This window comes from Trematomus bernacchii, unplaced genomic scaffold (assembly GCF_902827165.1).
Source record: "Trematomus bernacchii unplaced genomic scaffold, fTreBer1.1, whole genome shotgun sequence".
Classification (NCBI taxonomy): Eukaryota; Metazoa; Chordata; class Actinopteri; order Perciformes; family Nototheniidae; genus Trematomus; species Trematomus bernacchii.
The window spans coordinates 4,237,217-4,249,361 of record NW_022988098.1 but is presented as its reverse complement, the minus strand read 5'-3'; the positions used below and the strand labels follow the sequence as shown (position 1 = coordinate 4,249,361).

The following is a 12,145-nucleotide window of genomic DNA, read 5'->3' as shown; positions in this document are numbered from 1 at the left end:
GTGCATGCATGTGCGTCTGAAAATGTGCATGTGCACCACAGCTGTCATTAAATGGTGTATTTCTGTCTCCGTGCAGAGCTGAGATCCACCGGTACCGCTCATCACTTCGCATTCATCCTCAACACCAGCGACTACCGGATCCTGCGTATGGATGAGGACCATGACCGCATGTACGTGGGCAGCAAGGACCACATCCTCTCTCTGGACCTCCATGACATCAACAAGGAACCACATATCGTAAGACCATTCCCATCATGCACTTTCCCTAAACTCTGGCCCCTTTACCTCAGCACTGCAACAGCTGCCCCTAAGGGAACAATCCTCTCCTTTCTCACACATGTTGCTCACATCTAGTTTTTCTTGGACTGGTATTTCTTCTGGTGCCGGTTCATTAAAACACTGTAATTGGGTTATGACAATCCCAACAGGACTAATATTAGCCTGGGTGGATATCCTTTTTGCAGTTTCAGCCGAAATATCTCATAAATGCCAGTGATGTATAACGGGTTGGATTGTAACTATGAAATGTCCTCTGTTCCTGCGTCACAGCTCCACTGGCCGGTGTCCGAGCGAAGAAAGATGGAGTGCCTTGTGAGCGGGAAGGATGCCATTGTAAGTACGCCTGTTGTTGACAGCACCCATAAGCTCAGCGGGGTCGTTCTGCTGAGGTGATTTCCATCAACTTGATAGGCTGAGAATGAGAAAATACGAGCTCCCTCCATTGTACAAATGGTTTGCACAAGCGAGGAACCTTGTTAAAATCACCTGTTGGGTTCGGAGTTGGCCTAGTAAAAGTGCTGGTTCCCTTCTGTCTCGCCAAAGAGACAGAAATGGATTTGGAGCTAAGTCAATCCCACCATCCTCCTCTCTGCCAGGCCAGGGTGGGCAGCACAACACTATTGGCAGATAGTTTGATATATTGTCCAGATATATAGAGAAGCACAGTATAACAGGTTTATTTGTATCCACTTAGACGTACGGTAAATCTGCAGGAGGTGTACCAGTAAACCACGGCTATAAATGTATTTTTATTTAGACGTTTATTGCCCACTAATTGGTCTTTGTGTCTCCAGGAGGAGTGTGCAAACTTCATCCGTCTGGTCGAGCCATGGAACCGGACTCATCTGTACATCTGTGGGACGGGAGCTTACAATCCAGTCTGTACCTTCGTCAACAGGGGACGCAAACCCCAGGTTAGGATGAAAGAGGAGTGTTCAAGCAAAGGAGATGAACTCCCTTTACATCAACTCAGCAAACATTAACAGCTTTCTCCATCTGCGTCATGAATGGCATAGCTTGGCCTCTCCCTTTTTGTTTCTCTTACCAGGGTTCTCCATCCACCTTACGCTAGGTTCCCTTTACGATTTCCCTCCATCATTAAGCCTGCTCGAGGTACCATGTCTCCGCGTCTGGCCAAGCAGCACAGCTTCACCGGCACACAGCTGTCCTCCCCAGCGAGCTGTTAAAGCTGCTCTGTTTAGTCTCAGCCTTTTAATGGGACCTCTTGAATTTCCTAAACCGAGCCAGGCATCGCTACCTTTGCGTTACTCCCCTTTAACACCTCACTCTTCCTTAAATATCACACTTGTTCCCCTAATGACGGCCGGGGGAGTTTTAAAAACCGGATAAATAAAATGTAAATTTCCCCATTGGACTCTCCCTGGAGATATACAGTGCTGTTGCAACGGCGTGCCTTGCATGAGTCCCTTGTTGCATATGGTTCCTACATGACCCCCTTTACTAATGAAGGGCTTCCATCCATTCACTCACCTATCCATTCACCCCTTCATGCATCCAGGCCACCCGCCAGCCTCCAGCGTGTGAGACGTTGGGTAATTGGAAGTGGGAGCTCCCATTATGGGGTGCCAGTGGAATGTTCCAATTCTAGTCCATTAATGAGAGGACTGTTTTTTCCTCCGTCACACTGAACAGACAGGTCCGAGTCCCCCCCCCCCCCCCCCCCCCCCCAAAAAAAAAACCCATCCATGACCATCTTTCTCAGCTGGGCTGGGGACTATGATTGGAAATTAATTGATACACACATATTCAAGATTCAAGGCTTTTATTGTCATGTGTGCAAAGCTACAGTGTAGTTATGACAATGAACATCTTAGGTCACATGCTCCTCCAACACAAGTGCAACACAATAAAACGGATAAAATAGTGCAAGTAAATAAAATGAAATAGAATATAATAGTGCAGAATAGTCTATGTATACATATATCCTGCCGCACACCTTTCTATCATTAATAATTCAACTTTCAGACAGATTTTTGTCATTTGATTTCACCACTGCAGGGTATATTCTTAGGCTCGCCAGCTTTAAGTAGGGGCCCTGTAGTTTTTGTAAACGGTAATAGCCAAATGTTTTGCTTTGGCAGCAGCTTTTAGGGGAATGTATGAAGCATACTGTGAGCGCCTTTATTGACTCAACCACAGGATAGGGAACCATCTGGTCAAATAAAGCTACACACATTTGCTGCACAATCCTTCACACACATAGTGTATGTATATTTTCCTAATTCACTTGCATTCCGAAAGGTTTTCACGGGTCGTTGAAATTCTTAAATTCAATTGTCTTAAATGTAGGCCTTAAAATAGTGCTTTACTCTACAGCAAATGCTCAATCTGATTTATTTATGTTTTCCTCATGGAAGAATGGGAGCTCAACTGAAACAAAAAAAGCTTCCTCCCTGATCAGTTCTACTCACTATTATTCTACCCTTCCAGCTCCTTAGGATTTCAATCTTTAATTTAACAAGATTAAGACTCAGATGCAATTCTTCTACACTTTGCTGCGATGGGGAAATGTACAATTTAACCTGAAGTGGATTGAGAATATGTCATTGAAGCCAGCTGGCAGCTGTATGAAGCCTGGTGCTGCCTCTTTTTTTTATAAAGAATGTAAAATTAGTAATGGATTAAGCGTTTGAAACCCAGGTGAAAAGTGTCAAAACGATTAAGCCACAATGACAACTTGCCAACAGACTCCAGCAAACCTTCATTATTGTTTGGCTGCAGTCCGCACTACAGTACCACAGCGGCCAAGATGAGCAAGTGCTTTAGCTAGAACTCTATCCGACCTTTTGACAGCGTTCTGGTCTGACTCAAAGAAATTCTATCACTTATTTTCATTCTAACACATTTTTGTTGAATATAACCACACAAAAGAAACCAGTATTACATCTAATTCTTACATTCTTAACCTTCACAATCCCTGGTTCCATTTTCTAGTCTCGGTAGCATTGGTTTGGTGAGTTTCTGATCCTTTCTAAAAATCAGGACAGTTTCAAGAGATGAAGCTCCGAAAGGTCCCTAATCCCTCCTCCTCAGTGGCGTAACATCCAGACTCTGTTGCTGTCTCCTGTTTTAGACCTCCATGTATCTGCAGATGGCCCAGGCCAGAGGAAGGGCTAGCCGCGCAGCTGAACCCAGCGCGGTGCACGACACGCTTGGACTTAAGGTGCGATGTGGGCCCTGTCTGCACCGCAGCCCTGCGTTCTGCCCGGGCTCGCGGTCCCCAGCAGCATGCTCCCCCCCTTCCTTTTTTTGTGTCTGATCACATTTTGTCATCACCATCCCTAACACGGCCATCACTTGTTTATCTCCGTAACATTTAGCATGCATCCCTTCCAGTCCGTGCATAACCGTTGAGTTTTGTGTGATGTGGAATTGCATTTAATGTCATTTTTGTTTCACTCATGTTCTCTTTGTGTGAGCCTCATTGTCTAAACACCCCTTTTGTGTTCGCCATTGTCCATTCGTGCTTTGCGTCTGTGCTAAATGTCACATTTTTGCATGAGAACTGGGTTATCAAGTGGAACTGGCTGCTAAAAGAAATCAGTTGACTTTTGCAAGACTCAAATTTAATTAAACAGGCTTTCACTGCTGTTCAATGCATGGCATACTCTTTTTTTGTGTTGCATTTAGCAGAGCCCATTAAATACAGATCAAATGATTCCTCCCGCTTATCTGAGACAACGCAGGATGTCCCGCCCATCAGCCCCTCCCCGCATCGGGCCCTCCTCCACCTTCTGCAGGAATGTGGTGCAGTCTCTCCCACTCCTCAGCATCTGACCTACTCCCACAGCAGGCTCTGTTAGCCCAGAGCAAACAGCAGCCATCTGTAGCCAACTAGCTGTGCAGCAAAGGAAATAAAATAGCTGCATACTTGAACATGCCTCCGCTGTTTGAGCTCTCCAAGCACTTTGAAACACTGAGAGGGACTCATGCAGGACATAAAGGCTCAAGGTGCAGGGGGACTCTTTGAAAAATGTTGCAAGTTTTTTTTATTTCAAACATGTTGCAACTTTTGGGAAGGGTCATATTTTACGGCAAGGTTGTAAAAACACGTTCAGGGCACAGTTTCCCTCTGGTACACATAAATGTTTGTGACCTTTTTTTCTTACACGTCAACATCTGGCATGGCTGGGAGTCAGCCGCCAGCACCTCCTTACTTGCACGAGTGCTGATTTTAATCAAAGATGAGTAGGGAATTACACAAGGCTGCGTGTATGATCCAATGAAGTGAGTTTGGCACAGTGCTTTATTCGCTCCCCTGATTTAGCGCTGATGGACAATGACAGAAATGTCTCCATCGCTGTACCCGTTGGGAGTGAAATATTTGGTTTTGGACATGCTTTGGTTTTTGAGGCGGAGCTACAGGACATGTCATCGCACGCCACTAATTCATTTCCCAAGCTCTCATACGCAAATTCCTGCCAATCAACTCGCAGTGCTTGCGTGCAGTGATGCCACGAGCAGTGAGCATCAGTCATCCAGCCTCCATCCCCGGCTTGTTTTCACTGTGCTGGATTACAGGTGTCAGCAGCCATAGGCACCGAGAAGCTGAGAGATGTCTGGCATGTAGCTTATAATGCCGAGAGAAGAAGCCCACGACGTATTGTTTTCCCGCAGTGAAGTGGCATAGACATGGATCAGAAATTCCTTGCTTCCCTGCATGTATTTTTCCGTAAGAACGCACGCTCATTATTCTAATACTTCATCCCCCATCAGGCCGTAGAGGTCCCACAGGAGTCAGACGGAGCACATTGGCTGCCTCGCTTTCCCCACACAAGGGAATCATAGTGACAAGATGAAGAGTGCTGAATGTATTGCTGTATCCATGTGATTTATTTTCCCATTTCAGGAAGAAATCTTCCATTTGGAGCCGGGCAAAGTGGAATCTGGGAAGGGAAAGTGCTCCTACGACCCGAATGTCAACAGCGTGTCAGCTTTGATCAGTGAGTATCGCCATGGGTTTGGTCACATGAGGGCGTAACCATAGCAACGACAGTTTCATGGATTGTTTATCTTTTTCTTCATATGGCTCACAATGCATATTTTTAAAGTTCTTTTCCGTCTGCCATTGAAGAAGAAGAAGTCAAAAAGGTCACGCTCAGTGTCCTTTACATTCTTTGCCTATTTCCCACAGTTAGCTGCATTTACAAATCAGCCAAATCATCAGGAATATGTGCTTGTTAAGGTGGAGGTGGACATTATGTGTCTCTTAATGGGAACCCCTCACTTGGGAATCATGCCTTCCAATACAAATACTTAAAGCATGTTGGGAAAGCATTGCTGTGCTTTCATTACCATTTGAAGAGTAAGATGATCTCTATTCACGTGTGTACCAAGGCTCATACAGTCTTACTTCCCACAGGGCCTGAAGTATTTGCACATGTTTTAATAGTTAAACAATCCTCTGCTTACATACCATTATATTTACAGACAGGTTACCAAGGAACTCTGTAGGGGGGTAATGGCGTTGCGTAATTTAATTACAAAATGAATGCAATTATAATCAGTTACAGTAACTGGGAAAAAATATGTTATTGAATTACAGCTACTAGAGTAGACCTTATGTTAGTAATTACATAGATATTATTTTCAAGTTAAATATTTTCATTAAAGAGCTTATATGCAGAAGTAAATTCTATTGGTTATTCAAGTTATATTAAGGAACTTTAAATACAAGTTTGACTGTTTACTACAGGGTAACTAGTAATCTGCTACCTATTACATTTCAAAAGTATGGATACAGACTCAGATTGAGTGGGAAAATAATGTGCAAAACATTTTGAAATGAGGGAATAGTTTTTAACTTTTGTATTTTTTTTAATTGTTATTTATTTTGGAGGACTCCTTTGGGGTAAAATATAGAAAATAAATTAGATCTACTTCAGCGAGGAAGTGTATCCCAATGTTTATTTACTATCTATCCATTATGTCCTGGTGAATCTACACGTAACCATGATTAGTTTAGCCTTTCATCTAGTGTAGCATTCATAAGGGCAGTGTCCTCTGTCTCTTCGCCCAAGGTCACTTAGTGAGACAGACCACACAGTTGCCACCAGTGAAAGGCGATCTTCTCTCTGTGGGGCGAGACAGCGGGTGTAAATCACTGCCAATGCGCTCCCACATTAGCGCAGTGCCAGCTGACCGGTATGGAACCAGCACTGTCATCCAAGATGGATTCATCCCCCACTTCTTCCAGTTAGCATCCTACAAGGGACACAAGGTGTTGATAAGGACCGAGATCCACAACAATAGATTTACCGGTGGACTTGCTCACCACATTAGACACCCCATCATCCGTGGACGTTTTAATGATGCGTCATCAATCTCCATATAGCGCTGATGAACACCATGACATTGAATATAATGGTGGTAGGACAGGGTTTTGTGTTTTCCTCTGCTGTACCTCCTGCTGTCAGCTTACTCAATCTCTGACAGTCCCACCTGCTCTCCAGCGGGGCCCCAGCAGCTGGAGGACCGACACCTTGCCTTTCTGTGCCTTAACAAGGCTGTTGTATACATTTGTCAGTCTGCACACATGGATGTGCTCATAGTTGATGTCTTTATGGAGTGCGTGCGAAGGCTGTTTTCAGGAGGTTTGAGCACTGTTTTTGGTAACGCTTTAATTGATGTGTGATGAGTTTTTCCTGGAAGGAATGTACTATTATCTTTCAAGAAAATGGCATAGTGGTCTCAAAATTGGGAGGGATTTAGAAGAGTCACAGGAAGTGCCTTGATGCTTAAACCTTATTGTCCAGAGTTACCAATAGTATTTGTTTTAGTCCAAGTATTTAACAATTGGAAACGTACTGATCCATATTTAATAATACTCTGCAATTTACAACTTGACGATAACATATACTTCACCTGCTGTGTAGGGTTAATGACTAAACTTTGGTCGTACTTAAATGCTAACACTGTCCAGCTTGACTGACATATTTTAGGATTGTTCTATATTACAGACAATATGTCCACGTTTAGATTTGATATACCTCTTGTTATAAATACATAATAATAATAAGATTGTCTGGTTGGCAGTGTACTGTGAGCATTACCTTACATTAGCAACTACATGTAATAGAATATACTGCATATATATCACGATACATATTAAACTGCATTGTGTGCCATGCTACAAATAAAGCCTAATAGGGAAAGCAAATGGACTGTGGTTAGGCAAGTTGTTTTCATTTTCCCTGTCATCGGTAATAAATGACACTTCTGCACATATTGAGCATCTTTGGCTTTGTGAAGCTGAGCGTCCGTATCATAAAATAAAACATTCCTGACATGCTGAGTTCTAAATAGGCATTTTAAATAAAAGCCATGTTTGGTTGTGCCAAGGTCAATGCTGGTAAGCCAGAGTGAAGGAATGTCCCTAAACTGAGCTGTTTCCTCTCTCTTAGATGGTGAACTGTATGCCGGGGTCTATGTTGACTTTATGGGAACAGACTCTGCCATTTTCCGGACTCTGGGAACAAAGACTGCCATGCGGACCGATCAGTACAACTCCAGATGGTTAAATGGTAAATGTTCTTTAAAACCTTCAAAATGATACTCATCCAGTGTGTGAGGAAGATGTTTTATCCCAAATGTGTGAGTAAATGTTAAGATTCTGGTGTTGGCATGTGTGAAGAATCCCCCTACAAATGATAAACAGGAAATGCTGACAGTTTATAGAAGATTTCCAGCCAGATGTTTCCCGAAAGGCGTCTTCGACCTTAAGATCTCACCACCTCTTTCCCCACAGACCCTACTTTCATCCACGTGAAGCTCATCCCTGACAGCGCAGAGAGAAATGACGACAAGCTGTATTTCTTCTTCCGGGAGAAGTCTGCCGAGATGGGCCAGACTCCGGTGACCCAGTCCCGTATTGGACGCATCTGCCTGGTGTGTACACAGTGGGAAGCGTGTTTGTTTTTGGGTGTAAACATAATGAAAAGAAAACCTGCGTCGATATGAAGAGCAGGCGGGGGGACGGGGGACGGCTCCCCAGGCAAACTAGTGTTTGGTCAACGCTGACGTGCTGGAATCCACATGTGTCTTTAACCTTCCTGTCTACAATGCATCCCTCTGTCTGGGAGGTCGCCCTCTGACCTCTGACCCGGTGACCTCCTGACCTCTTCTCCCTGGTAGTCCTAAAAACATTTGAAGCGTTTAGTGTAAAAAAATGTCATTCGTTTTTTCGCATGTCAATATATGTTATGTCATGAATTATTTTTTAAAACTGAACGCAAGCACTACGCAGCGTAAAAGCGACATCGTTTTTTTCTGGAACGACATCCATTTTTTGGAGCTTTTCCACTTGAGTTGGTTGAGTTCTGCCTGTATTTAAAAGGATTATAAACTAACAACACTGAAGCTCCATAGGCCGACACCTCATACCATATACTGTACTTCTTCCATTCTTACTTTTCACAATCAAAGTCCTTGATATATACTATTGATATCAAGTCTTTTGCATTGTTGTGTTATCCATTCACAATATTCCTCCTCTTAAGCCTGTTTACACTACAAATGCAAATGTAGCTTAGCAACAAAAACAAATATCAACAAATGTGAATAGAAAGTGTTTATACGGTGTTAGCGTGTGTCCATGCGTCCCCTTATGGATTTGCGTGCATATGTGAGCGGTGCAGGGAGTGTATGAGCACGGGTATAAGTGAGAAAATGTGGCGTACGTGTGCTTGTCGCCTCAGCTGTTCACCGTTTTAATTATTTGAGGGGGTCAGGTGCTGACCCGGCACACAAACACTCGCTCGCCTCTCAGTGGGCTGTCATTCCCACTTCTCCTCACATCTGGATACTTTTATTGCCACTCTCTCCGCACCCTGCACACCACCTTAAATACACTCAGTATACTGTAATTACACTGGAAATTATAAAAACATTTCAAATCCCAAAATGGGATTCATCAGAAGTGCATGAAAGAGCCTACATCCAGCCTTCAAAAGGAAAAATACATGCTTTCTCTAAAGATGCTGATTATGAAGGAGCACATACTGGTCTCAGCTCTTTCTTACTGGGATAGATTCTGGCCTCGCTCCACCACAGATGGGAGAGTCTAAATAGGAGGAGACAGTGTTTACCATCTCAACCCCCCCCTTCCTCTTAGCTTCCTGGCTTTGCATCATGTACAGTGTGTGTGGGTGGCTCCACCTGGGTTTGTTTTCAGAAGGAAAGACGGAAGGATGTGAGTTTGATCGAAACTGTTCTGTGTCTCCACCCCTCTTAATACAGAATGATGATGGCGGCCATTGCTGTCTGGTGAACAAGTGGAGCACCTTCCTGAAGGCCAGGCTCATCTGCTCCGTGCCGGGCGCCGACGGCATGGAGACACACTTCGATGAGCTCCGTAAGTACAAAAACCTTCACGAATATTGCAAACTGAGATTTTGCTGTGGTTCCTTACACAATGTTCAGTTGAAGCAGTGATCTGTGGGTCACTTGGTGTGGGTGGGGGGTGTTGATTAGACATCATTGTCAATCAAAGAGACTGCCAGACATCTGATGTATTTTCCATTTGCTTTCCAGCGATTTTGCCAGATTACATCCTACACATCTAACCTAGCAACTCATTGTTTTATTTAGTGAATTTGCACATTATTTGTCCTATTATAAGCATAATATCCGTCTAAAATCAAAGTGAATGCTTCAGAGTTTTGTTTGTCTGCCCGATGTTGTCATGAATTTACTTTTTATGCAGTTTAAAGCCACATATTTAAAATACACTATGATGATCTTTGTCGTTTTACAAAACCAGATGAATGGTTTTAGCTATCTGAAATATAAACACACCTTTTTTGCACCTGAATAAGAGATATTTCATTTTTTCTGAGAATTGTATTATGGAAGTTATTGTTAAGAAGTGTATCTGTAGGCTATATCATTGCAATTAAAATGAGTCAAACTGTGACATGGAATAGCGGACTTCTATTTAACACAGAGGCACTACTTTTTCACTACAGTCTTATGCGTGTGTTAACCACTGTTTTTCGAGAGAAACTAAATCCTCTCTTTGTGCAGTTAATCATTTTTGACAGTCAGTATCACATCGAAAAGAAGAAAATGGCAGAATGACAAGACGGAATTTATTCCAGACATATTCATTTTCAAGTTCCTGTCACGTATGATCACATCTGATATATTAAGTAGAGAATAATCTACTGCGGGGTCTGATTCGACTGCAGCACCTGCCAAGAACGTATACACACACACACACACACACATTCACACTAGAGCTAAGTCCTTGGCCCACTCCCATCATTTGGCCCCTATAGTGTACTGTAATGAGAATGACACACATGCGGTTGTTGACGTTTTCTTTCAAGATGTCTTAAACAAAAGTGTGTGTTTTTTGGATGTGTGTAGGGGGGTGTCCTGATGGCGTGCAGATCAGATCGCCAGGCAGGAATGTCTGAGAGTGTGAGACTATTAGCATCTCCAGGAGAAGCTCTTTCCCTTTCTGTCTCACTGGTTTAAAATAAACCCAAACAGTGATAGGGGACTGATGCGTGAGGCAACTGTTGCTCTTGAACTAATCTCAAGAATGAAAAGTGCCATGCCTGTTGAATCTGATGATTGTTTTTGTGTCTCTTTATCTGGCTGACACATACCATGTTTTTATCTCCGTGCAGCTCCAAAACTTTGTTTTTACAAGTGACGTTTGTTTTATACCTCTTTAAACAACAAAATAATGGACACACGTTTTGTCTTGCCATGTTTGCAGCCTTACAAATGAGGATTCTGTATTTTCCCTGTCAGGTCAGGGTTGACACGGGCGTGATGCTGCAGAGTGGTTTCGTGACAGAGCTGGAGGGTTGTCAATGTTTGGCACCAGTGATGGTTTAACGCTAACTGCTTAAATTAGACTGTAAATGTGTAGTGGAGCATGTTGGGGAACAACCAAGGACATGCAGACATGCCTAAAGATAAGAAAACTGCATGTTTGAATAGCAAAGTGGAGCCTTGCAGATGGGGGTGCTGCAGCCCCCTCAGCAACCCCCCCCCCCTTCCCCCCCCTTCCCGCATCCATTCGCGCTGTCTCGCTGTCTCGCAGACCCCACGCAGCAAGCAGGAAATGAACCCAGCTCACACTGTCCGCTCCTCGCAGCAGCGAGCCGCGCAACGTCCCGCCAACACGGCACCCAGACCCCACGCAGCATTCTCATCTGTTTGTCATTACTGGTGTCATTTCCTGGTTGCTAACGCCATTGTAACACATAATCACTGATGTTCCGCTGTAACGGTGGTGGACTCATCAGAACAGAGTGGGCAAGCTGACCAATCAGAGCACACTGGGCTCACAGGGAGGGGGGGGGCAGGAGCTCCAACAAGCCGTTTAGGACAGAGAGTGAATACACATACTATACAGAGATGCTGTATGAGAAACCAATGTTAGTTTGGAAAATTGCACAATATAAACCTATTCTAGTATACCTCAACAATGGAATTATGATCAGTAGAAATGGCCATGACATGGGACCTTTAAATAACCCTTGTAGTAGTTAGTTAGTTAGTAGTTAGAAAACTCTCATGCTGTAACCACAATATGAATCCTACAGCCATGAGACAGTTAGCTTAGCGCCGTTTAGCTTAGCCTAGCAAAAGACTTGAGATGAGGCTAGTCTGGCTAAAAGTACAAATATCATACTCCCAGCATGACTAAAGTTCACTAATCAAGTTATACATCTTTTTTTTAAACAAAGTGTTAAGATTACAATGTTCTTTTCAGGATTCCAGGAAGACATTTCCCAGATTTCCACAAAACCACAAACTTTTTTCTTTTTCTTTACACTTCACTTTAAAGGTGCTGAAAGGCAAACATATTACTTTTCAGTTAGCTTTT

General features: G+C 43.5%; 1 protein-coding gene across 3 annotated transcripts in view; it reads left to right on the top strand.

Moving 5' to 3' along the window:
* Positions 1-12,145, top strand: part of LOC117475521 (semaphorin-3F-like) — a 67,256-nt gene that overhangs the window by 39,967 nt on the left and 15,144 nt on the right. For 2 of the 3 annotated variants that reach the window (XM_034121761.1, XM_034121760.1), the window contains exons 3-9: positions 77-237; positions 550-612; positions 1,074-1,193; positions 5,150-5,243; positions 7,704-7,823; positions 8,048-8,187; positions 9,538-9,652. In XM_034121761.1, the coding sequence (XP_033977652.1) occupies positions 77-237; positions 550-612; positions 1,074-1,193; positions 5,150-5,243; positions 7,704-7,823; positions 8,048-8,187; positions 9,538-9,652 (813 nt within the window). Of the gene's footprint in view, positions 1-76; positions 238-549; positions 613-1,073; positions 1,194-3,373; positions 3,464-5,149; positions 5,244-7,703; positions 7,824-8,047; positions 8,188-9,537; positions 9,653-12,145 lie in introns of all 3 variants that reach the window. The other variant, XM_034121762.1, reaches the window with a different exon arrangement.